General features: G+C 36.5%; 1 protein-coding gene across 2 annotated transcripts in view; it reads left to right on the top strand.

Annotated features, from left to right (window-relative positions):
• The window catches only part of crhr2 (corticotropin releasing hormone receptor 2), a 105734-nt gene that overhangs the window by 71578 nt on the left and 7310 nt on the right, over positions 1–26846 (top strand). For both annotated transcript variants that reach the window (XM_081598258.1, XM_081598257.1), the window contains 7 exons: positions 15343–15428; positions 15977–16083; positions 18201–18318; positions 18467–18620; positions 22421–22481; positions 22608–22680; positions 24539–24624. In XM_081598258.1, the coding sequence (XP_081454384.1) occupies positions 15989–16083; positions 18201–18318; positions 18467–18620; positions 22421–22481; positions 22608–22680; positions 24539–24624 (587 nt within the window). In that variant the 5' untranslated portion in view covers positions 15343–15428; positions 15977–15988. The remainder of the gene's footprint in view (positions 1–15342; positions 15429–15976; positions 16084–18200; positions 18319–18466; positions 18621–22420; positions 22482–22607; positions 22681–24538; positions 24625–26846) is intronic.

Here is a 26846-nt window from a genome sequence, read left to right as displayed (position 1 = left end):
AATTAAGCCCAATGCTCAAAGTCAACAAAACCAAGGATTTGATTGATGAGTTTTAGAAAATAAAAGACCAAAATACACAAGTGCATCTACACAAATGGAGTAGAGGTGTAACTAGGTAACATATTGAGGTCTATGGGAACTTGTGAAAATTAGCACACACCTAATCTTTCATGTAGTAAACCTGGAAAGAACTTCACTTCTCAATTATTTCTTTGCCATCCACAGAGGAGCCATAGTAACATCACTTTTATGCTCCAAACCACCAGGGATATAGAAAAGGGGAATCTGAAAGGCCATTCAAGGACTTGGACACCTGCAGTGTCTGATAGCACACAGTGGAGCTTCTTGCATGAATGGAGTCCAGAATAAGCCTGCTTCAAATTAATCAGTTATCTGATATTCTGGGGGGTCGATAGGCAAAATGCAGTGCAGTCCTTGAGAAACCTCCCTATTCTTAGCTGCAAGCAAAGACTTTGCCACTATGTGCAAGTGCCTCAAATGACTCGTCTCAAAAATTGCAGCTGCAGGGTTCACCATTGATGAACAAGTATTTATGCAATTAATTTCAAGTAGTTTTGCGTAGTGGTGGTTTCTTTTACTGAAAGTTATTTACAAAGGTTTTTCAGACTACATTTAATATCTAAGGAAATATGTTTCAGACAGATTAGATAGCAGAACTGCTGAGAATACTGTAAATGTTCACTAATGTCTCTCTGTTTTGTAAAAGTCCATACATTCTGCCCACTGTCAGTCAGTGTCTGTTATTAACAAGCAGGAAATTAGCAAAATAAGGGACAGAAATTAAGCAGGAGTCGAAGACAATTTTGCATCTCGGGTTTCAGTCGCACTCGGTGTAAGAATTGGAGAAAGGCTGTGAAATAAGTGAGAACAGAAACGCTCAAGAGTTCAACTTCAGAGTATAACAGAGGGTATTTTACTGTATTATAAGGTGTTTTTTTTTCCTTTTTGAGAGCTATACTGAAAATATGTTATGAATGTCTTCAGGTACTATGTTTACTTTGCTCTGTTTAGAAAACTGTCTAATGCAGGTACATTAGATTTAAAGCACTGTTTGCCATTTAAATAATGAAATAATTTTTAACATCACTCAAAAACCTCCAGTTTTTAAAAATAATTTTAGCTAACATAGGTTAACATGTATTATATTTAGATTACACAGAAAAAGAAATGTTTCTTTTTTGTGAACACAAATACATTTTTGCTGTATTTTAATGGTCAGATTAAAAAAGAAAAAAAGCCGTTGTATACTTTTAGGTTGGGTGAAGGTTTATGAAACGTGACGACATGCTGTTTTATTGTAGTCTCATTATCCAGACACACTATGTTCCACAATTAGCTTGCTAGTTTCACTGAAGGCCATACTTAGCACAAAGCCCTTTGCTCATATGTTCTCGCCAACCGTCTTCAGAATTGCTACAAGGGGCAAGTTTTTGACAGCAAGCAGGGAAGTAAGTGTTTGCCCTTGCAGTTTTACCTAACATGTCATGAGGCCATGCTGAGAAACAAGAAGCCTAAAGAGACACAGCTGTGACTAAAACATCTCTGCCTTAGGCTCCATTAGTGCTTCAGTAGAGATAATGCAGCCCTTCTCAAGAGCAAATTAGTATCTTTGCTAAATAGATAAAGCAGACTGAAAACTGTCCAATCTTCTTTTCATACCAATTCATATGACGTGTGGAGATGGATACAGTTATCTGATTATTTGTTCTTTTTGCCGCTTAATCCAGGCCGAATGTTTGTGTTACTTAGTCATTTAAAATTCCATTTTCTCAAACAATGGAAAAATAAAGGCAAATGACACCTTTCAAATATGCCCAAAAGGCTTTGTTATCAAAGTTATTTCTTATAATCTAAAAGAAAGATAAGTTAGCAGTAACACATTTTAATTTTCCCTTCTGGAATACGCATCTTAGTAAGGAAGTTTTACAAAAGACTTTTTAGTAAGTTTACTGTTACCCAAACACATTTAAAGCAAATTTGTTTCCATGAAATCCTTCCGATAATGTTATTATACTACTTAAGTTGATACATAAGTTCTTCATATTGGTTTTATATGTTAGTATGTGATGGATATTTTTATTGCTTTTATACATTTTATAAAACCAACAACCATATATGCATTTTTGTTTCTCTCTTTATCGACCATCTTGGACATCTCTAAATAGGCTGACTCAAAATCCGTTCTTGTGGAATATAACTGTTGTGATTTTTGATAATTATACAAAAATTACAGTCTAAAAGATAAGAAGAATATATGTTGTTTACAGTAAAACAAATGTAGTCTAATAAAATGATTAAAAATAACATCTAAGGATATTAGGTTTCAGTATTATTACCCATCTTTTAGAGACAGCTTTTCCAATCATGTTCATTTATTTTAGTTTTCCAATTAAACAGCACTAGTTCTCTGTGCATGGAAATATTTGAAGCCCTCTGAGCTCTGCACTTGTCTTTCTTGACATTTAATTTGAATTCAAGAATTTATTCTGCGTACCACATACAATTAAATCACAGCTGATTCATAATTCTCTTAGGTTTACTTTTCTTTCAACGTTAAACCAATAGATATGTCTGCCATGAAGATAATCTTGCTCTGTGCGAGACGAAATTTAAATTCTGGTTTTAAAACTATTTGAATTGCTTCACTTGGAATAACAAGCAAATATGTAGTTTGAATGCACTGCCATCCCGCACACATGTCTCTAGTGTTTCCAGCCAATTGCCTCTGAAACCCGGGCAAACTGTTCCCTTTGACTGAGTTTATCTGGAATAACTACCTTCGTTTACTTTGGATTTTCATCTTTATAAATCTCCCTGCCAGACATTTACTAAGCTAATCTGGGAGAGCAGACCCACTGCAGGTACATAAATGTTTCACTAAAGGGTTATTTAGGTATACACATGTTTAGAGGATCTGTGGGGTGTGAAAATGCAAGAAAATGTTTAGCTCAAATGTTGTGCTCGTGGGTATTTTTTCCACCGATTACTTGAAGCTTCTGAAGTGGAATAAAAGTGCCAATCATAGATCCTTCCTCCTTCTCTTCAGGGGTGTATGAAAGTTTTCACTCCTCTCGGACTGGCCAAAAGAGAGGGACCTGGTATATACTGAAATATACCCTGAATGCACTGAAATTTGTGGTTATGAATATGTTTACAGTTAAAACAAAACAATCCCTGCTTTCTTTTGCCTTTAAATTGTTGTTCAACATGTACTGTGAAAGTGGGTGAAGGCAGCACATCTAAGTTAAGTTAACTTTAAGAAAAAATGTTGCAAAACTGCAAACTCACACCATCTTGCTTTTATCTTTAATGAGAAAGGCATTCATGCACTCCTCAAATGATTCTACAGCGGTCATGGGTGTTTTGCAGCTTCAGCTTTGATCATCAGTAATGGTTGCGTGGTGCTACAATCAAACATATCCGTCATGGAGGCAATGAAGCCTAACAACCTCATCAGTAACTTCTGCAGCTCTGACACAAACAGCAACAAACCTGATGTCACAAATCTGATCCTCTTTGTGATTTTGATAATATTTCTATGCGAATAACTTTGCAAAAACCAAAAGTTTTGATGGACATCAGATAACTTTGCATTCCATTTAGAATATGACAAGACTGTGTTTAAAATAATTTCCGGAGGGGATGGGCATAAAACCGAATCTCTAGATCTGCAAAACATAAAGAACACTCATTCCAAAGGGCGATTTACAAAGGGTTAAAGGTCACTTATAGTCTGAAGAACTTTCCTACTGTTAATTTAATGTCCTTTTTCTGAAAAGAAAAGGAACGTTACCTGAAAACTTTACTAAATAAATGAAAAGAACCAAGCATAGCCAAAAACCTGCTATTCCTCGCACTGTTAATTCACAATCCAGTAACATTATTCCACTAACAATTTTATTGAATGTGTATTTGTATTGTCTAAATTTGCCATACATATACAGGTTCCTTGTTTCCAAGAAAGTCATTGTTTGTAGAATAGCATCTATGGACACACCAAAAACACTTTCAGCGAAAAATGTTCCTGACCTGTATGGAGCTTGTAAAATAAAGAGATCATATTGATCTCGCTGCTGCTTGGTTGAGCAACTTGCTGTCAGAGCCTTTACAATAACCCCATAGGACCAGACTCAGCAGAGGTTAGCCGGGGCTTTTGTTAGCAGACAGCCCCCCACCCGCCCGGCTGCTCTGGGTAGCAGCATCTCCAACTGAAATAATTGCCAGATAGGAGGAGGAGAAGCATGGCACTGAGGCATACAATAGATCTATAAAAATAAAGCTAAAATCAGGCTTCTTTCTTGATTTTGTCAAAATAGCCATCATATTAAAGCGTCAGTTCCAAATCTTGTATGTTCCTTAAGTTAAAGCATGTTTGAAAGTATCACAAGCGTCTACTGTAGAGGTGCATGACTAATTTTGGCAGCAGAAATATGCCAGCAACATTCCTGCACAGCCCTGTCTGCCTGTGTGTGGATGACACAGAAAAGGATGTGTCTTTCTTTAGAGTTGCTCCTTCCCTGGGGCTGTGCTCTTTATAGAAGCAATGAGTGTGCATTGATTTCACAGAGGAGTCTGATTACAGAACATCTGATTCGGTTTGGTAAATATCCGTCTGATTTTCACACTTCTAAACCTTAAAAAAATGTCAGAGATACAAAGAAAAAAAAATCAAAATGCAATTTAAGGGAAGATGCATCGTTACACCTGAAATTATGTTTTACGAGTTATTTTTTTCCTCTTTTTTTACAGAGACTTTGGTGATAATGATATTGTAAGAGGGTTTTAAGGAAGGATAATGCATTAGAAACTGTAAAAAGAATCCCTCAGCATTAGAACAATAAGGAAGCTTTTCATTCAGTGATATTAAATAATTATTATTGCGTAAGTAATAATCTACAGAAACATAGCTTTCAATACAATCTTGAAATGTCTAATTTCTTGATCTAGTCAAAATCTGTGTTGATAATACCAAAGAGTCAAAGATCATCCCATCTGACACAGGGTCTTGTACAGCAAAGTGAATGTGACAAGGACGAGGTTGTGTTTTATTTTTTGTTAAATTGTGTAGCTGCCAAGTTTTATCTGATCAAACGTGGGTTACTTCAGGACTTTGAAGGAGTTTTATGTCACATTGGAGTCATGATGACATCTTCAGGTTATTTTATTAAAGATGAATATGTGGGGAAAAAAACTTAATTTAAACAAAACAAAATGTAATCTTTTCTTTATTAGGCAGCTTAATGGAAATTATTCTTTTGTCATATGCAGCATGAAAGTGTTGTTTGGCCTTTGAGGAAAGCAAAGGAAATCACATCTTAAAGGAACAGACGAGATGTGCTGGTCCAAAAATGGAACCATCATGACAGCGTGAAGGCAACGTAACACAATAACATGGTATTATAAAACGGCTTCATGCTGCTGTATAACCTATGACTAAAAATGATTTGCATTTTTTGAATTGCAGTCTTGAACATAACTTTCTGTTACATTTGCAACACCCAAAGTCACACCTGAAGTAAATTTAAGTTGAACAAATACCTAATTTATTATGCTAGGGTAAAATTTTCTATTAAAGTGTTTCTTTAATTGGATTTAAATGTACTTATATGTACTTGTATATCAGCTTTATTTAGGTTGTTCTTTCAAAGATAAACACACTTTATTTATCGGTGATAGTTATAGAGTAAAGCAACCCTGCTTTGTAATAAAATCAAAAGTTTGCATATTCTCTCTGTGCATTTGTGGATTCTCTCTAGGTCTCCCACAGCTCAAAAATATAACTGTCAGGGTAGATGGTCTCTGAAATCTCCTTAGGTGTGAGTGTGTGCTTGCATGGTTGTTTGTCCTGTGTCTCTGTGTTGCCCTGTGATGGACTGGTGACTTGTCCAGGGTGTACCCCATCTCTTGCCCGATTTCTGTTGGAGATTCACACCAGCAACCCAAAGACAAGTGGGTAAAGACAATGGTTGGATGATTTAAGTGTAAGTGTAAAGAGGCTTTTTGGTCCCTGAGCAATTTCAGGGAAGTGGTTAGCTGACTAATTTGACTTTAATCTGAGGGTGAAAATAAGAGGATAAATTCAAAGTCAATGAATAGGGGTCACACTTAATTGCAATCAATTGTTTCAGGAACATTCTGGGAACCAGCTTGCATTCCTGATATGGAGGCTCTAACACCTCCATCTCTCTGACTTGTTTTCATGTCATGTCCCACTCTAAGACTGTATGTTCTTGTGTATAGGTTATCGGTTGGTCATTCTGCATTTACAGAACTTTACTCGACACAGACAAATGTAACACAGCCTAAACTGAAAGCAACATTTATCTCAATTAAGTCTGATGAGGGTGATTAGTGCAGGCTTTGATTCATCCAGGTAAGGCTTCTTTATGGCTTTTAATCTCTGGTTTTGTCTTTCTTTGCCTGAGTTGGTACTTTGGTTCTTTACTATGTGTGTTTCTGGAGCCAGGCGTCATCCTGACTCAATGGGGCTGTTCTCGCATTCAAAGTTTAAAACAGTCAATCCTTCTGCTAAGAAAAAAAGACAGCTTCGTGGTCTAACATATGTATTAAGGTTTGAAGTTATGACCAATCGTGGACCATTTTAAAACATTGTGAATTTCTCACTGAGCAAAATAAGATCATTCATTTGTAAAAGAAAGTTGGACATAGATTATTCATGCAAAGTGTTAAAAATTTAAGGTCGTAAAAGGAATAATTTGAATTCTGCACAGCACCTGTGTGGAATACAAGTTACTTGCGAGTCTAACAGTGCAGAGAGCTGGAGAAAAATTGTATAGGTGAAAGGTGAAATCTGATGTTTGTGTACACTACATTAATTTTATTGCTGTTATTTTCTTTAGGTACCAATTATTTCTTTAGTGTATTATTGTCCAATCACAACTGTTTTCGAATTCATCTTAACTTAATGCCATAGTATAGGAAACTTCCCCTCGTTCATCCACTTCTTAACACATTTTTAAATTTACTTAGCATGATTTTATTGACAATACATTTCTGATGAAGCTGTGATCCAAACATGAAAAGAGGTTCAAAGTGTAATGTCACTCATGGTCTATTGATTAATAAAAAGTGACTTTTAGGTTTTTTTTTCTATGTTTTGAATTTATATTGCTTCTTGTGTTGCTTTCTATTATATTAGGTGATAACATTCTTCTTGTAGCTGTGTGCTGCTTTAGGTACATTTTACACCCTGAGTCTGTTTTCTTATGTCTCTCATGTCAAGATTTATATGCGTTTCCTTCCTTTTCTGGACATTTTGTTTGTGACTTCTTGCCTAGCAGCGCCTTTTGTTTTGTTTAAGTAAATACATTTATTTCTCTCTCTGTCAGCCTACATTCCTGTCGTCTTCTACCACACCTCATGACACTGTTCCAATTCATCCCAACATCCCTGCAGTTTAACAATATTGGTCATATGAAAAGCAGTTAAAAAACAAACAAACATTGAATTCATGCACAGCCATCTTTCCTACGCACCCTTCACCATTTTCAAACAAAGCACAAAAGATATGACTTCTCATTTTGTGATTTTTTTCTGTTAAATAGAGATGAAGAGTCATGTATATCAACCTTTTTCTTTGCAGTGTGACTCACTGGATGTCTTCTGTTTTAATAGCAGTAGGTCAGATTTTTTCTTCTTTCCTTACAATATGCTTTGTTGCCATTTAAAAGTCTCCAGAATGAATAAACATTTGTTTAATAGCAACCTGCTAATTTAATATGATCTTTGTTAGTGATTTGAAGAATATTCAAAATATAATTGCAGCATTTGCATTTATATAATGTGTGAAAATCTTTTAACATTTTGCTCAAGCCATTGCATCGTAGACATCTGCTGTCTAAGACATGCCTGAGCCAGAGTTGTTTTTGTTTGTTGTTTTTTTTACCTCACATACTTGAAGTGATGACACTGGCAGTCAGATTATCCTGACACTAGTACTGGAAAAGCAATGCGGAAATTAGGCCTACCTTTACTGATAAACTTTTTCAGACTCCCAGTTCACATTTAGAAACTGGATGAGGTTTCTAATCAGACATTTCAATCAAAGACTTAGTCAGTTTTTGATTTTATAGCAAAGGCTTAAATTACCACAACTGCTTTACACCACAATAAATAAAGAATAAGTCAAGCTTTTAACATTGACAATGATAATTACCAAAATATATGTGAATTAAAAAAAAAACTGTTCAAGTACAGCACTGCATAAAACTAAGGGCTAAAGGCTAGCTAAGGGCTGCCAAACTTCACATTAATGAAAATCTGGGGCATTTGTTGAAAATATTTCACACCAAATTTGGCAGTGTGTTTAGAGTTAAACATGAATAGATTCATGTTTAACCAAGTGTCTGAGTGAATGCTAACCTTTATAAGTTGAAATAAATGGCATTGGCAAGATGTTTCTGTTTTTACAAGATGAAGTTAGCATATGATTTGGAGCTTCTGATCAATATGTTTCACTGTTTTTGTTTTTCACCGGAAACAGCAGTGATATGTATGATAAGCCAAATCCCTGTGCTTTTTCAATTTTTCCATTTTCATTTATTCTTTTTCATTTATCCTTTTATTTTCTTATGTATTTAAGTTTGGCTGAAATGGCTCTCCATACTTTCATATATGTCTGCATCTAAAAATGGAAACACTGAATACTTGTTTTAAATGACTAGAAATGATTATGCATTCAAAATTAACATTGTCATGTTCTCTCTTATCTGTTAGTTTAAATATATTTTACAAAATAATTTGAGTGATTGACACATTCTTAGTGTAAAACATTTTTGCTGCTAGTCTCTCTGTTCAGAAAGTGGTTAAACATTAAACTACTGAAACAAACATGTTTTTATTACTGGTGAAAAACAAACCTGTTGTTGTTTGGAATGTCTCTGCTGTACATGATGCAGCTCAGTTTTGTTTCATCATGACGATTTTCACAAGGTCTCTTGATTTAAACAAAAACTTGTGTATCTTATTTTATTTTTTGATGTTTTGTATCCAAACATACTCATCTCTGGGAAACCAAACCTGTCTCCTTGCTCAACAGTATCATGGTTAGTCATTACCATGGCATTTATACTTGCATATAATTTTTTTGACAGTTGAATGGAGCTCCTTGAGGCATCTAAAAATTGTATCCAAGGATAAATCAGACTTGTGGAGGTTCACAATTCTCTTCCTGTTATCTTCCTTGGCATGTATTGATTTTCACGCAATTTCAAGTCGTTCTGCACAGGCTGACTTTTCTTTGCCAGTGGGTTCAGGATCCTGTGATCTCTGCCTTAAACATTTGAAACGCTTAAAAAAAAATCTAAATCAAGTCGGTGATTTGACCGACGAGGCAAAAGGGGAATGGAGGAAAATCAATAATGTTGTGAAAGTTACTATTGTTAACCTTCAAGCCCACCTTGCTGGCGTTGATGCAATAGGCATCAGTAGCCAAAGGTTAATGAACAGTATTTTTCTACAATTTGAAGGCCTTTATAGTTTCTTACGAAAGATAAGATTCAAGAAATAAAACCTGTGCACCCACTTCGAGATGTGAATGGGGATTAATCACTCTTAGTATAACTAGATGAACTGGACTTAGATTTCTTCCCCATGGCAGTTCAGTGGATATAGTACAGGAGTCAGAGTTTAATAAAATGGGTGAATGTTTGTTAATATCCTCTCTATTAATACTTTAGTTTCTTAATATAATCTTTTTTTTTTCTGTCTCTGTGTAGCCTGTGACATAGGCGTGTATCATACAGCAGATTTGCTCCAGTTCCTGCTGTCTTAATAAAATGTCAAGCTGCAGTGAACTGTGTGATTCCGATGCTTTTGCTATTCCCCAGTTTATTCAGTACCCAGCCTATGAAATTCAATTTCATTTGGCTTGAGAATATCCCGGCAGTAACTGACTCAGGTGTGGGCCGGTTACTGGGGCTTTCAGTCCTCAGTTTTGAGATGATAATCTGCACTGCCACTTTAACCTCATCCAGTTTCAAGCTCCAATTTTACAGACTGTTCAGCAAAATCCAGAGAAGAAGTGTGTAATTTGTTGTGAGACAAGAGAGGTAGTTTGTCTTTTGAGGGAAAAATGTTACTATTTATTTCTCTTTTTTAAAAAAAAATATTTTACTGCCTTAACATGAATAAACTTGCAATAATAATTAACAGTGATGAAAATGAACAATAAAAACTGGGCAAATTCAATGCATTAAAATAGTCCAGCTCTGCTCTACTTAAGAGGATAAGTAAAATCCATCCAACATTGAACTGTTCCTCATTTCTGCAGCAGTTTGTAAATTCATTTCACATTATGTAAATTATTCTGTAAGGTTTCAGATTCTCTAATTATTTCTCACATTTTACGCAGGAGCAAACAATCAACCCCAAATCCACTTAACTGAAAATTCCTTTTGCTTTTGTTTGAACACTCATATGGTGCTTGTTAGTGACAGCATATTTGTTCATGTTTAAAAAGTGAGGCAGCTTGCCTTTCTTGGCAGATTCTGCATCAGCTGATGGTCACAAAGCTCTTCCTGCTATGCGCTTTTGCACAATTAACATGTTGTTCTTTCTGGATTCTTAACAGCACCGTTAAAAAGAGAAAAACTGCCTCATCATAATTTATGTCCACATTTTTTAAGTAAATTACATTTTTTATGTCCACGAGTAAATAAATAAGTTGTCATCATTGACTCTTTATTTGTGAGAAATAAAAAAAAACCAAAAAAAAAAAACATCATTGCACAAATATTGATTGAAATGGTTAGCGTTGGAGTTAATAATCAGACACAAATGTTTTGTAGGATTTTTTTGGTTTCTGATACTATTGCATGATTAAACACTTCACGGGTCAAACTGACCCAAGAACATTATTGGTGTATGTCAGAAATGAATATAACAGGAAGGTTAATGCACAATGCACAGATGGTTTGTCAGAAGTGCATTGTTCCTGCACTCATGCTTTGAATTAGTCTTGCCTCAGTGGAATACACACAGAAGCGAACATCACAACCTGCTTCTTAAGCCCAGTGTGTGCACCATCGCTGCTTGTTTCACAAGAACAGCATGATATTTGCTTTAAGTGCCAGAGAACTTATAGCTCAGATAACATGGAGGTGCAAATCCCTTTTAACTTTGCAGATATATACAAGCTACAAAATATGTGAGGGTCTGGAAAGGATGTTTCGATAAGTAAAAGGAGATTAAATCTTAGCATTGGCAGAAAACACCTGCTGTGTGACTTGCTGGGTTTTACCTTCGATGTTGCAGATGTTGATTATTTTAAGCCACGCAAGAATTAGGCTATTTCTTACGTTTACTTTCCCAAAAGGCTGCAATGTTCTTTTTCATGACTGCAAAAAAGCACATAGAGGATTGGATTATACTAATGTGATACTGAAAATGGAACAAAAATGTGGAAAATTTGAGTACAGTCTTTTCAAGATGGATTATTTCAGTCACACTGAAATGGAACATTAAATAAAACAGCTGTGCTCCATGTCCTATCTTAAGAAAATGGTAATTGAAGCACTGGTTTATGTTGTCTTTTTTGAGGAACTGGTTACTTATACCACTTAATATTATTCACAAACATTTGAAATTTCAAAATTAAATGAGCAGTTGTTGTAAAACTGGAGTTCTAAAGCACAAATTTAAACTCTGATGCCATCTCTTTAGAAGTATTTTAGACTAATCATCAGGAACCAACTAAAATGGGATTGTTATGGAATTAAGAATTATTTTTTTAAACAAAATGTAACAATGGTGGCTTAATCAATTTCTTCTAGTGCAAACCAAATGTGGCATCACCATCCACTTCCAGCAGATTTCTCTGTGTATTGCTTATATTCTAAGACTATTCCTTGGTCATCCATTCAACATTGTGGTATAAAGTCCCAGCAATGAAAAGACTACAGCTTAAAATCTTACCTCACTGTTTAGCTAACATTTTTCTAACTGCTGTATTCACACTGTGCAAGAGCAGTTATGTTAGTAATGTGTTTGTATAGTGCAAATATAACAGGATATAGATGCACATATTCAGGTTCTTGCAGAAATGTAACCTTTCCAAACTTCTGCTTGTCCTATTTGACATGTGGATTGAAAACCACTTTCCTCTCTGAATTATCACCAGGGAGAGCCAGGGGAGGCATGCGCCCACGTGCTATTAGTGCTTCTGGCTGGAAACAGGAGCTCTGTGTGTATGCAGAACATGGACATTTGACATGCCAGTTCAAGGCCCGTCTGTTGAATAAGTGTGTGGCTGAAAAGAGACTGCAATTTGGACACAAATGATTGAAGGATACAAGGTACAAATGTATCTGTTAAAATTTTCTGGAAAAAGAAAAATCCAAATTGTTGTTTAGATGAGTAGAATCAAAAAGTTGCATGACAGTCAGTTTAACATCAGCTTCAGACAACGACAATTTGTTGTGAGAAGAGTGCAGGGGAAAAAAAGTCATACTCCTCTTAAAAGTGTTGATGTACTGAATTTGAAAAATAAAGTTGTCAGATTTATCTGAGAGACTGATTGAAAGATTATTTGTCTCAACTACGAATTGATTCCACCTCATGTTGCACCTCAAACATGTTTTCGTACTTATTGTGTATTTAATCTGCCTCTTGGATTGCATCATTCCTTCAAGTTCCCTTGTCTGTCTCCTGTCTTTGACTTACCTTCATAACAGAGACACAAAACAGAGTGTGATCAAGGCAATATAGTTTAAAAATACTAAATTTTTCTTTTAGGTTTCAAGTAGCCATCTCACCGCTCTCCAATGACAAAATCTCACATAATGTAACACCAATTTCAATGCAAAGGGTAATCCTCTGCTGCTGTCACTGCTCCTAAAGGTGCTTGAGGTGGATTGCTTCTTCCTGTTCCAGCATACTGCTTTGGTGTTAGCAAGTCTCTGTAATTCAGGATAAGACTGTCTACACCTGGGTCAGATTTGTCTAAACTGAACTCATCCCATGGGGGGAAACACATGTAGAAAAGAGATTAAATTATTTATTCATCCCTTTATGTATTTTGCACCAGTAATTTAGGAATGTATTTGCTCAAAGACATCATAAATTTGTGATTTGCTTATAGAAAAGTATTATTCCTTTTAGTACTGACGGCATTAATCTTAAAATCACATATCAAAAGAGCTTCAGTGGGAAAGTAGACTATGTATCTTCAGTGGAAAGATTAAAATACTCACTTGAGCTATCTAATGAGAATAAAAAGGCAGAAAATCACCTTTACATGCGTATTGCTGCTGCGTTTCAGAGCAACTCTGTTATTTAGTGTAAAGCAGATAAGAAGCTCACTGAATGTGCTCTGAGGAATTTCAAAATGAAATATTCAGTTCAAAGTTGATTACGGAAAGCAGGCTTTAAAAGATATGCAAGCAACTGACGGTAAGAAGCTTTGCATATCCTTGCCATGAATAAAAATTGTGCTGCTCAATTGGCATTCAGTGCCAACATCGCATAGATAGTATAACTCAACTTTGAACTGAGCTTTGAAGAAATTACTAAACTGTTTAGTGTACCTGTGAAGCACTTTATAAACACTCCACATGGAATAAGTATTTCATACCAGTTTGGCTCACTGTAGTATTAAATGCCATGTTTACTGCTGATTATCTGTCATATTTATATACAAATGTAATGGACTGTGATGTTTTTTAGGGTAATCTGAACTGAATGAGTAACTTTAAATTGTTTTCCAAACTGCAAATATTACCATTATTGCCATGCGTCTGCAGTCAAAAATAAAGGTATTGTTAGTATTACCTGGTCTACATCGTACAGCTTTTTTTGAATGAAAGGGAGATGCGCTGGTTGTGTGCTACAAAATCAAATTTTAAAAAAGTATCCAACTCAACACTTGCAAACCTACTTTAAGCACACTGGCATTCATATCAACATTTCATTGTAATACAGACAAACGTGCATACGGCAGGATTAGGAGAGATGGGGAGTTAGATGCAGGAATGCAGTGCAGTCCTCTTTAGATCGTAACCCTGTTAACAAATTGGTTCATTGGGGGGAAAAACGTAGAGTTTTACCTATGGAATATGATGTGTAACCACGCATGTCATTTGCAGTGCTCATAGATTGTGTTATATAATCATAATGTTCTGTTGTCCTGCTTCGTAAACTTAACACATTGCTTTGACTGTTGTCAATTTTAAAGACTATTGGCACAACTGCTCTTTTTGCAGCTCTACTGGGAGAACTGAGGATATGTAAGTCACACACCAGAAGGTCACATGATACAGATAGTAGACTTAAAACAGCCTGTCTTGCTCTGTTGCCCTATCAAGTGTTATCCTCAATGATAACCTATAGAGAGGCAAAAACATTAGTGATAGGATTGTTAAAGCTTTTCAGGATGGTATTGCCCCAGCAATAACCCTGATAACCCACAACCTACATTGCAATTTTAAATGTGGGTCTTGCATAAAATGTCAACCCAGTTCCATTTCAGCTAACTGAGCTCACACACTGCTAACAGAATTCCAAAACAGCAATTTTATTCTAAAATACTTGTATTTCCCTTGTTTAAAGCCCATTTGTGACAGGCTGGTCTCACTGTTTAATTTGCTCAGGTCTGGAAAATGTAAACCAAAAGACAGGAGTAATTGCTAGCCAGCGAGTCAAGGATCAGTTGAAATCCTACCAAAGGTCTTTTTTTTTTTTTAATAGACTGATTAAACATCCACTGCTGCTGTTTCATCGTGTTTAAATGAGCAGCTTGCTAGGTTTTTCAGCAACAAATTAAAGTTGCTAATTTGATTTTTAGGATTTAAGCAATATTCTCATTTCTATTTTTTATTTTTATTTTTTCAATAAAAAAATTCAATATCACCTGGGGATTTCTGATTGAATGAAAATTAGATAAAACCAAAGTAAGGCTTATTATAAGTAAGATTTTATTCCTTCAATAAATAAAGATGCACTGCAAAAAGAGCTTGAAAGAGCTTCAGCTTTCTCCTTCCAAGATAAAGTAAATGAAGCATGAAGTGGAACTTGGGTGATGTATGATAAAGCAGACATGCGGGTGGAGATAGGAGGGGTCCAACCTTATATCGGCAGCATTTTCTTGGCAGTGGTGGTGGTTGTGCTTTCAAGCACAGAAAGAGTGCTTGTGAGGGAATGTCATTTTTTTGTTTTTAAAATTCCTTCCTTTCAGGTCATTTCCATTCTACATTTAATGTCTCGTTAGATGTAAGCCACCTTTTTTGGGGAAAAAAAAAATAAAAATCACAAATTGTTCTTGTATGTAATGCATTTTTATTGACTCCCATTACTCTTGTTTTGCAGGAAGTGCTTACAGAGAATGCCTGGATAATGGTACATGGGCGTTGAAGATCAATTACTCCAACTGTGAGCCCATTTTGGAGGAGAAGGTTAGTGTGGCAACATGGAAACAATTTCTCATTTTCTTATAAAAGCACAGATTGCTATCACAGATGAATACTCAAAAATATTGTTTCCACTTATTAATGCTCATTGAAATGTATTATTTTAATGATGCAGATACCCCCCGCCCCCCATCAGCCCTCACAAAGCAAACAGAAATGCTGTCCTGCCTGTTTAAAAGATGGAGGATAAAGAGTGCTGTTCATTTGTGTTGTGCCTTGACCTGGTTACCTCTAATTTTCTCTCCAGACTCAGTATTTCTGGGTCTTGCTCTATTTCCTTTAATAATTTTAAACCAAGACATCTGAAGTGTGTCAATGACATTTGCTTTTCAATCCATGCTATCTAGATCTAAGTAGATTATGGATTTCTTGCTGTTTCCTATTATTCATACGGCAAAGAAACGATCTGCAGTTGTACTCCTTAGTAATTGTTAGTGATCTAACAAGGTCTGCATTTGTAAAACTTATATATATATATATATTTTTTTTTACATCTTGCTATATAATAACTAATGTGTCTGTGTCCTTTTCAGAGAAAATACCCCATGCATTACAAGATAGCTCTGATCATCAACTACCTAGGCCACTGTATTTCTGTGGGAGCTCTAATCGTGGCCTTTATTCTCTTCTTATGCTTAAGGCAAGTATAGAAATAATCTGAAATGGGGCTCCTGTGTGCAACAGCCCAGATAGAAGATAATCAGTGAAACTGATGTTGCATCCTAATGCTGCTTGTCATTAGCTTGCTCATGTCAGATGAACAAATCTCTGCAGCTCGACTCGGTAGCTGAGTCTAGTCCCAGACCTGATGTATATTTTCTAACACATCTGTCCTGGAAGCAGCTGTGAGTGCCAGCTTAAATGCAAGCAGCCTCAGAAGCCTTTTCTCACTGTTAAAGTTTAATTATTATGTAACTGCAGGAAAATTCTTATCTCTTGCTGAGCCAGTCTACTGTAACGCTTAATTAATATTGATTATATCATTCTATATGGGCTGTACTGCTCTTTGACCTTTTTCTTGAACACTGTGCTATATATAGCATGAAGGGGTTATGTGTTAAATCTTAAGTAGCTTTCAAGATAGGGTGACCCATATTTTAAGACCTAAAATCTAAGTTTGAATGAATATGCTTTTATGTCTGGAGGCATGACATTTTAACAATAGATTGTATGTCACCACTTTGGGATGTCGAGTTTTAAAGTATAATTGCATGATGATTGTGTGGTGAAAAAAATTAAACCTACTATGCTCTCTGCTGCCTGCCAAATTCATGATTAATTTTTCTAACATGCTTTCATTAAGCTCAGCCAGACTATAGCCCTCAGGCCCTCATATTTTCTGTCTCTTCAACTGTTTTAGCAACTGATTTGAGGGGCATAGAAAGAGAATGGACTTTCACAGGGTATTTTGCGCAGATTTATAGTATAGAATAAACAGAGTATCTCAAAGTTACTTTATATCAACACTCAAAATCAATTCAGCCCATACACAGCTGTGACTAGCACTTGGCAGACTATAAACCCTTCTTAGATACATGCATTTATTTAATTCCCTTGAGCCACAGATAGTCTGTAAAAACCTCTGTGAGAGAACTGCAGCGTACTCTCTTGGTAATGCGACTGCAAGCCAAGCATCTGTTACACTAGTCCCACTCACACCGTAATCCCTTCATCACATACCAGCTCCAGGCATACCAGGCGTCATGTTGGTACTTTATGCTAAAGCAGGGGGTGGGCAATTATTTCTTCCAAAAAAAACACACAAGTAGCTATGATTGTTGTAGAGTGCCTGATTATTGGCTAAATCAATTTTTTTCATGTATAAATGTGATAATCACACTGTCACATGACCAGACCTCTTTTCATCCTGCCTGTAACGCTGGAGGTAAATGTCTGACAACAACCTGTGCAAGAGGAAGTCAGTAAAATATTTAAATAAACAAATATAAATAAAATATGTTCTTTCAAGTGTCTTAAATTGTCAGACTAAACACGTTTCATTATTGTTTTGAAACACGTTTCATTGTTTGGTTTTGTCTGACAATTATTTAAGAAGTAATCCCTGAGAGCATTATTCTCCACAAACCTTAAATTCAGTAAATTGTGACATTATTCCCACCAACGTGTGGCTTATGGCATCTGTTACACGATCCCCTGAGAGAAATGTTGCGATCTACTTCAGTGAGACTGCATCCAACCAGCTCAATATCTTATTTCCCACAAAACATGTACTCATTGCAATCAGAAACAATTTCAATTCCAGTTTCAAAATTATTTGTGTCCACTGACATTGCAATGATGATATGTTGGTTGGGTATTGTTAAATGGTGGCTGCTAATGTAGCTGCCCAAACATGAACTGAGTTTAATTTGTCTTGGAAATCAGACTTTTGTGCTGGAGTTCATGTCATACCAAAGTTGTTAGCTTTTTAGTTTCAAGCCATTTCAGTAATATTAGTTTTTTTAAAAGCCATTTTTATTTTGTATTAGTTTCAGTTCCCCCATTTTCTAAGAACCACAGAAAATAAATCTTGTTGAATTTGTCATATTTTGCTTTTTAAAAAGCAACAACTTTATGTTACACAAGGAAAAGCAATCTGCCCGGGATCCTGGCTAACTGAGAAGAATGCCAAAAAAAAACAAACATAAAAAATCTCGAAAGGGTTGTACACTGATAAATTTATACCCCATGCATGTTTTCGTAAGTTAGCTCTTCTGAGAAATAACAGTAAAAATCACCATGTTGCTTATGTTGTAGGAGCATACGGTGTCTTCGAAACATTATCCACTGGAATTTGATCACCACCTTCATATTGAGGAACGTTATGTGGTTCTTGCTTCAGTTGATTGACCACAATATCCATGACAAAAATGAGGTATAAACAATTTTTTTTACTAATAGTAATCACAATAGGAGAGAGAAATTACAGATCTTTATTGATGGCAGTAGTCTGTACAACATAAAATGGTTTCATAGTTATAATTTGATTTCTTTTGGATAACTCTGTCTCTTTCTCTTTTCAGCCTTGGTGTCGATTAAGTACGACAATATACAACTACTTTGTAGTGACCAACTTCTTCTGGATGTTTGTTGAAGGATGTTATCTTCACACTGCTATTGTTATGACCTATTCCACTGATAAACTGAGAAAGTGGGTTTTTCTTTTCATTGGTTGGTGTAAGTATGCTCCTGGTTTTATGCCATAAAGCTGAGCAAGTTGGCTTTCAAATTATATTGGTGTAGAATGGAGACATGTCTGAGACGATTACTTAAAGATTAATTTTGGTATCAACATCTCCTTCATCCCACCAAACATCAAAAGCCATTTGTTCATAATACGGGGGACTTATTTTTAGTTATGAATACAAGAAACATAATTTTTGTCTGAAATGTAAACTTGATTTGTGAACTATTCTATTCTATTCTATTCTATTCTATTCTATTCTATTCTATTCTATTCTATTCTATTCTATTCTATTCTATTCTGGCGTGGAACTGCTGTAGTAGGACTTTCCAGAAGTTCTGTTCTTGAGGTTCCTGTGAAGTATTTTATACTGGCTAGAAAAAAACAACAACTTTGTTTTTGTTCTTTACCTCAAGTAAAAATAGACTTCTTTGATTGTGGAGCATGTACAGCTTTATATAAGCAAGAAGTTTAATCTTGTTCTTCTTTAAAATCAGTTTAACTTTGAGCAATGTCGTCATTAGATGTTCTGGTGTCTGATGCTAAAAGCAGTTGACATCAGAAATCTACAGACACATTTGTAAATTTTTGGAAAACAGTCACAATTATCACAGTTGCCAAAATAACTAGCCAACAAAAAAAGCTAGGAACATACAGAGAGTTGTGTAAGTCAGCCAGTCTGAACTTGGGTTTTCATCATGTAGTAGACATGTCATCAAAGCTTATTTGCAACTACACAAAATTGATGGATCTAACAATCCACAACCCGACAGACATGCATAAATTAATGTAGTTTGAGTTAATGCAGCTGAAGCACACCTCCTGGTTTGACTGCTCATGTGTAGGCAGCTGACTCTTATTTCTGCCTCAACACTCAAGCGAGTAGAGTTGTTCACACTTCAACTGCCTTAATTTGCTCATTCTACCCTACATCTTACATGTCAAATGGGAAATATGGGAACCAAGACGGAAATACTCGTTTAACCGTACTTTGCGGAAGGAGGGTAGATCTTACGTTTCCAGATAATTTTTGATTGAATCTATTTCTACTTTTGAAACAGTTAATGTTCAACATAGATTAGATTCTTAGAGTGCCTTACAGAAGCACTTAAATTCCTGGAATTATTTTAGTTTGTCGCATGCAACTACTTATCTTGACAACATTTATAACTGAAGCAGATGATTTGTGTTATTTGTGTTTTTCAACATTTATATATATATATATATATACTGTATATATATAAACCCAACACCTCCAAATAAATTCTGGAGCTACCAACTGTCTTAATTAGTAACTGAATAAAGATCCACAGATGAAAACTATAAATTAATCACTCCACTGATCTCACTTTAAGGGATCACAAGCCATATAAGGCCAAAGCAAACAGCAGCAGTGTAATGCTATAGGGATGCTTTTCAGGAACAGCAAAGCTAATCAGAACTATTGGGGAAATGGGGAAATGGTTTGTGTTGAAAACGGGCCAATACTGGAAGAAAACCTTTTAGTGTCCTCTGAAGACACTTGAGATTTGAGCAAAGGTTCACCTTCCAGCAGGATATATGTACCCCAAACTGGTACATCAATAGACATTCAAGAATGTCTCAAAGTCCTGACTCACACAATAGATAATCTGTGGTAAGAGTTAACAGCTCATGTTCGCATGTTTTCCAATCACTCTGACTTAATTTGAACTGTTTTCAAAAGGAAATTGGGGAAACGTGCAAAGCTGGTAGAGCCATTTCAATATTTTTTTCCATATCACATATACAGTATGTACTACTTTTTATTCCGTAAAATCCCAATTATTATGACACTTTTTGAATTTGACACTTTTGAATCAAAACATATCGTCTAGTAAACCATCCATCCATCCATTTTCTTCCGATTTATCCGGGGTTGGGTCGCGGGGGCAGCAGCTTCAGAAGGGAGGCCCAGACTTCCCTCTCCCCAGCCACTTCTTCCAGCTCCTCCGGGGGAACCCCAAGGCGTTCCCAGGCCAGCCGAGAGACATAGTCCCTCCAGTGTGTCCTGGGTCTTCCCCGAGGCCTCCTCCCGTTGGGACGTGCCCGGAAAACCAGGGAGGCGTCCAGGAGGCATCCTTACCAGATGCCCAAGCCACCTCAATTGGCTTCTCTCGACGTGGAGGAGCAGCGGCTCTACTCTGAGTCTCTCTAAGGGGGCTCTCTAAAGGAGAGCCCAGCCACCCTGCGGAGGAAACCCATTTCGGCCGCTTGTATCCGTGATCTCGTTCTTTTGGTCATGACCCAAAGCTCATGACCATAGATGAGGGTGGGAACGAAGATCGACTGGTAAATCGAGAGCTTCGCTTTTTGACTCAGCTCTCTCTTCACCACGACGGACCGGTAAAGCGCCCGCTTCACAGCAGACGCTGCCCCAATCCGCCTGTCGACCTCCCGCTCCCTTCTTCCCTCATTTGTGAACAAGTTCCCCAGATACTTAAACTCCTCCACTTGAGGCAGGTCGACCCCCCTGACCCGGAGAAGGCACTCTACCCTTTTCTGGCTCAAGACCATGGCCTCGGATTTGGAGGCACTGAGCCTCATCCTGGCCGCTTCACACTCGGCTGCAAACCGCTCCAGCGAGATCTGCAGATCATGATCTGATGAAGCCAACAGGACCACATCAGCCGCAAAAAGCAGAGATGCGATCCTAAGGCCACCAAAACAGATCCCCTCAACACCTTGGTTTCGCCTAGAAATTCTGTCCATGAAAGTAATGAACAGAATCAGTGACAAAGGGCAGCCTTGGCGGAGTTCAACTCTCACCGGAAACGAGCCCGACTTACTGCCGGCAATGTGTACCAGACTCTGACACCGGTCATACAGGGACCTGACAGCCCGTATCAAAGGGCCCGGTTCCCCATACTCCCGGAGAGCCCCCCACAGGGCCCCACTAGGCCAGGCTCCAGAGTGGGGCCCCGGTGACCCGCATCCGGGCGAGGGAACGCCAGATCCAAAGATATTTTTAATCATAAGGGTCTTCAGGCTGCGCTTTATCAGGTTCCTCACCTAGGACCTGTCTGCCTTGGGTGACCCTACCAGGGGCATAAAGCCCCAGACAGCATAGCTCCTAGGATCATTGGGACACTCAAACCCCTCCACCACGATAAGGTGGCACCCCAAGGAGGAGCTGTCTAGTAAACAATAAATAAAATTATTCAAACCAAATCCATGATTTATTTGAGTCCATTGTTAAATAAACAACTTTGTTGTAATGAAAAAAACTTTTCTCTTTCAAGAGAAAAAAAAAATTAATAACTGTTCAAATTTAATCAGTTGATGAAACTTTGATGTGCCTGGCATAGAGTAGTTGATGAACATTCAAAATTCAACTCATGTGACATTTGACAGATTTGTTTAAATGTTTTATTTGTTTACCATTTCAAACAGATAGGAGTCAAACTTAATATTGGAAAGTTTAAAGCATATGACAGAAATCTTTCTTAGATATTTACTATGTCAAAGCATCCTCAGTATTTTCCTTACACTTTGGATCCATCATCAGTTTGAAAAAATTAGTTTTGGCTCCCATGATGTGGTTTATGTCTGTTGAGTGTCTTTAGCTGTAAAGTGCAGTTTAGGTGAAACCCTTTCAGGGAAGGATAATAGGTAGATGTTTTTGTCGTGTTGGCTTTTTTAATATCACCATTAACTGATTATTCTGACCTAGTTTTTTCACTGCTACTGTTTGAGATTAATGGAGATCATTACTTCAAAAGTCAGAAGAAAACAAAATATGTAACTTAGATCACCTTTCCTGTCTGTATTCCAGGCATTCCATGTCCAATAATTGTGGCTTGGGCTATCGGAAAATTGTATTATGAAAATGAAAAGTAAGTATTTTTTGTTTGCATTAACATGACAAAAGAAAGGAAAGATTGATGCATTTTTTTCATCTAGATTTGTTTAAGATTGTTTAAATGTACATTTCTTCATTGTATTTTTTTTGCTTTCAACAGATGCTGGTTTGGTAAAGAACCTGGGAAATATATGGACTACATTTATCAGGGACCAATTATTCTTGTGCTTCTGGTCAGTAGCTGCAAGAATCTTCAACATGTTAAAGATTTACTTTTTGCACTAGAAAAAATTCAATACCATCAGCACTTTTTTTACACCTTCTTATTGTGAGTTTTGTTTGGGATGGCTTACCAGAGTTTTACTTATTTCCGCACTGAAAGTTGCAAATTATGTGGAGAAACAAACCCAAATCACTTGAGAACATGGCAGAAAATGTTGCAGTAGACTGATGCCCTATGTTTGCAACATCAAACCCAGGCATCACTTCATATAACTCAATGTCCACCAAGGAAGATAGTATTGAAAGAAGCTCTAACCAGAGTTCAAGTGATGTTTTATTTGATGATATATCAAAATAGGACAGCAAGTTTGAAAAAATGTAGGTGATTATTATGGTATGTAGGATCTAAAAAAAACAGGTGATTATTAAAGTACTCTTTGAAGAGCAATGTCAACCTATATTCACTACAGAGACAAATGATTATTTGCGACAAAGTAATTATATGTGATCAAACTAAAAGTGTGGAAATATTTCTACAGATAAAATATCTGCTGCAGTTCTGAACATCTGTTATTCTAACGCGCATAGACATTCATCTGTTATCCTACAAACGACTGTCACAAGAATATTTTATACTGAGCAGCAATGCTGTGATTTTTGTAAGTCTGTCTTTCTCCTCATATCAGTCAGTGTTTTACTCATGACAGTTTAATTGCACTAAGTAGTTGGTGACATGTTATTTTGAGGACACTGTTTCCCCACTTAAAATTTACAATTTGATCTGAAGTCAGGTTTCTCATACGATATTGTTTGACCCTAAAAAGTAACATTAAGCCAACCCTACTCATGTGGTAGAAGGCAGGGAAGCTAAAATCCTCAGACAGGATCTGTGCTCAATCGTTTCCTTTCTTCACCGGGCTTATTTGGCTGCCACATGGAGAAAAACATTTTGCCCACAGCTAATTTATGCTAAATATTTAGGAGGAAAGTAGACAGAAGTCGTATCAAAAGTATTAACATAACAAAATAAAGCACTTTGTTACCCAACAAACATTATGCTCACAAACAATGGTCTGACTGTATACTCACTTCATTTGTATGTGTCGTGTTGTTGCATATACTGTGTTGTAGTCTTCTCCCTCAGCTCCAGTTTGTTTATTGCTTGCATATACAGGAATTTTATAAATTCCTGTTAGAAAGTGAATTTTGGTCAGAAAACAAACTCTGTGCTTTCTGTAGTCATAGAAAGCACAGACATGGTTCAGGACCATGCTCTTCAACACACTAAATCATCTTCTATGTGTGGTAGAGCCACACATAGAAGCCATGGCCCAAAAGTTTTTTTTTCTTTTTTTTTAAACCTGATCATCATAAAATGTCTGCATTGAAAAACAACATAACAACTGATTGTGACTTCTGTTTTATGGCTTCATTTTTTATTTTTTTTTGGCACTAGTTTAAACACAAAAGTGTTTATGGATACAGCTACCCATAAAGGAATAGATTTATGGATGCCATAAACCTATTCCTTTATGGCATCCAGATGTTGTATCTATAAAGTGAATCTTACCATTTCCAAAAAATGAAAAAAAAAATACTTTTTGTGGGACAGTTTTATACCACCCCTTATAATCATGTATTATTATTGGAACTACCTTGGATGCTCTGATATATCGTGCTCCTCCCTGCTCTGCTTTGAGTTGTGCTTTGACTCGGGCTGCTCTGTGCTCTCACAGCTTACAGACGGCGCAGTAAGCTTACCAAAAGCTCACTGAGTTGTCTGTTCTGACCAGATAATTGTCCTCTGTGTTCTTCACGCCAGGTCATTACCACAGAGCTCAACTATGTTTTGTTCTCCCTTTTTGCTAGATAAACTTTGTTTTCCTCTTCAACATAGTACGAATTCTCATGACCAAATTGAGAGCTTCAACCACATCAGAAACAATTCAGTACAGGTAAGAAGGTTTTGTGTATGCTTGTGTCTATTGTCATGCTTTCTATTTCTTCGGCTTTATGTAAAAAAAAATAAATAAAAAAAAAAGCTGTTAATTTTGGTTCTGAAATACATTTTGTGGTATACATCATAAACATGGTTCTGCTCAGACTGTAACACATTATGGATTATTTATGTATAAACTGCAAGTGTTGACACCTGGGATTAAAATTCCAAATCATCCGTTATCTTCTCTACTTGCAAATTAATGCATAAACACATCATACAGTGACAGCTGCATGGCAAACTTGCCTTCAGGTCTGCTGATGTTTCTGAAAAAACTGATGCCTATTCACATTGATCAGTAAGACAAATGCGTAAGAGAACCATCCTTAGAGTCAAACTGATTTGCCTTAGATTTATGTTTAATTTTGCCCCTAGCACTTGTGTCACCCTTCCCATGTCAAAACCCTTCACTGTGTCCGATAATCGAAGGCCAAGGGATGCAACCCAAAATTTTCCCCATACTCTTTCTTTGAAAATAAAAAAAAATATTGACATCTTACCATTTGAAAAATTGCTGCAAGAAATTCTGTCATTTTACAGCTAAAATCAAATTAATCTGCCATAATAATTGTCCCCACTTCATCTTCTTGCCTTCTGTGTTTGCAGCTGTGTTTTCATGGTTCAGTCACCTTACAAAGAACCAGTGGCAGGCATCAGGTTTGGATTTAATGCTGTGAACACAGTAGAAAGGTTTTGGATTAGATGTGTCTGTCATGCTTAAGTCCCATATCAGAGTGAGGTTGGGGTAATTACAGTGCTTTTTGCAAAAAGGCTCTTTTATTTATTCCCACCATTAACCACTAGAAAAAAGTGGAAAACCTCTCATGTGCCTGATTGCTAAAACAGCAAAGCTTGTTCTCAACAGCTGCTATCAGCGTACATTTATTTATTTTTGACTTCCCATGGGAATATGTTGAAGAAAACAAAGTGTTTGTGGTGTCACAGCTCAGACTATTTATATTCAAATTCAAGGTTTTGAGGCTGGCTGTGACAGGAGTTTGTTTTTGTGGGCTTTGAAGAGATAAGCAGGTGGTATAGCAATATGTAAAGCATAATCTGCATAACACGTTTTCTTTTAAATGTCATCTCCTAATTGTTTCCAATCTGAATTTACATTTGTTTCAAGTGTTGATCAGAAATAAACATTAGGATTGATATAAATGTCAATCCTCTGTCACTGACATTCATATCACTACATTTTTATTTTGTTTTGTTTTAAAAAGCTTACTTAAAAGCCCTCCTACAGTGGAGCGTTGTTTGTTTGCTGCTGAATGAGAGTTATATAATTGTGATATACCCTAAATTAATTTACATTTTTAACTGCTGGCCTTATTGATTTGTTTTCTACTATTAAGGGAAAAGAAATGCAGCACCATTTTGGCTTGGTGCAATCACAACCTTCAATGTATTTTAAGTAGATTTCAAGTAACAGGTCAACACTAAGTAGGTCATAATCGTGAAGTGTAAGAAAAAGCGCAAGTGGTTTTCAGAATTTTGAAATAAAACAAAACATAACTAAGGCAGAACACAGATAAACATCTGATCAAAATTCAACTACTAAAAAAGTCAAACAACCCAGGAGAGAGAAGCAGATGGTACAAGTAAAATGAGGAGCCAGAATCAGGAGAGCTGACTCAAGTTAAAGCTGACTCCCCTTTTTATTGCCTTTCTCTGCTCAGCTCTCCCTCTCAGTGGTTGTGCTCTGCTACAGCAGAACTCTGTTTTAATTGGTAACATGGTGGCCTTGTGGCCAATCATATGTGAGGATATAGGATCATACCATTATGTGAAAACAGGGAGGTGGACAGAAGTGGCAGTCAGGTGGAGAATTTTTCTGTCACCTCAGTCAGTAGACAGTGGTGAGGAGGAAATTGCATCAAAAAAAAAATCATAAATATGACTGACACCCATAAATGAAGCAACATCTGGCAGCAGTTTAATATAAATAAAATAAAAATGTATGATTATTAAGGTTTTGTTTGGTAGATTTGCCTGCAATGCAAAATAGCACAGGCTTGTTAATTTATTTTTGTGTTTAATGGCAACTAAATGTTTTATTAAAATATTACACAAAAGTAATAATTGCTGCTTCAACATTTTAACAGAATAAATACACAAAATTAGGCAAGTATGAGGCGTTTCACAAAAACACTGAGTGCAAAAAGATGTATTCAATTA

Source organism: Poecilia reticulata, chromosome 17 (assembly GCF_904066995.2).
Source record: "Poecilia reticulata chromosome 17, P_reticulata-male-v2, whole genome shotgun sequence".
NCBI lineage: Eukaryota > Metazoa > Chordata > Actinopteri > Cyprinodontiformes > Poeciliidae > Poecilia > Poecilia reticulata.
The sequence above is the reverse complement of the archived record's forward strand: the minus strand, read 5'-3'. Positions and strand labels throughout refer to the sequence as shown.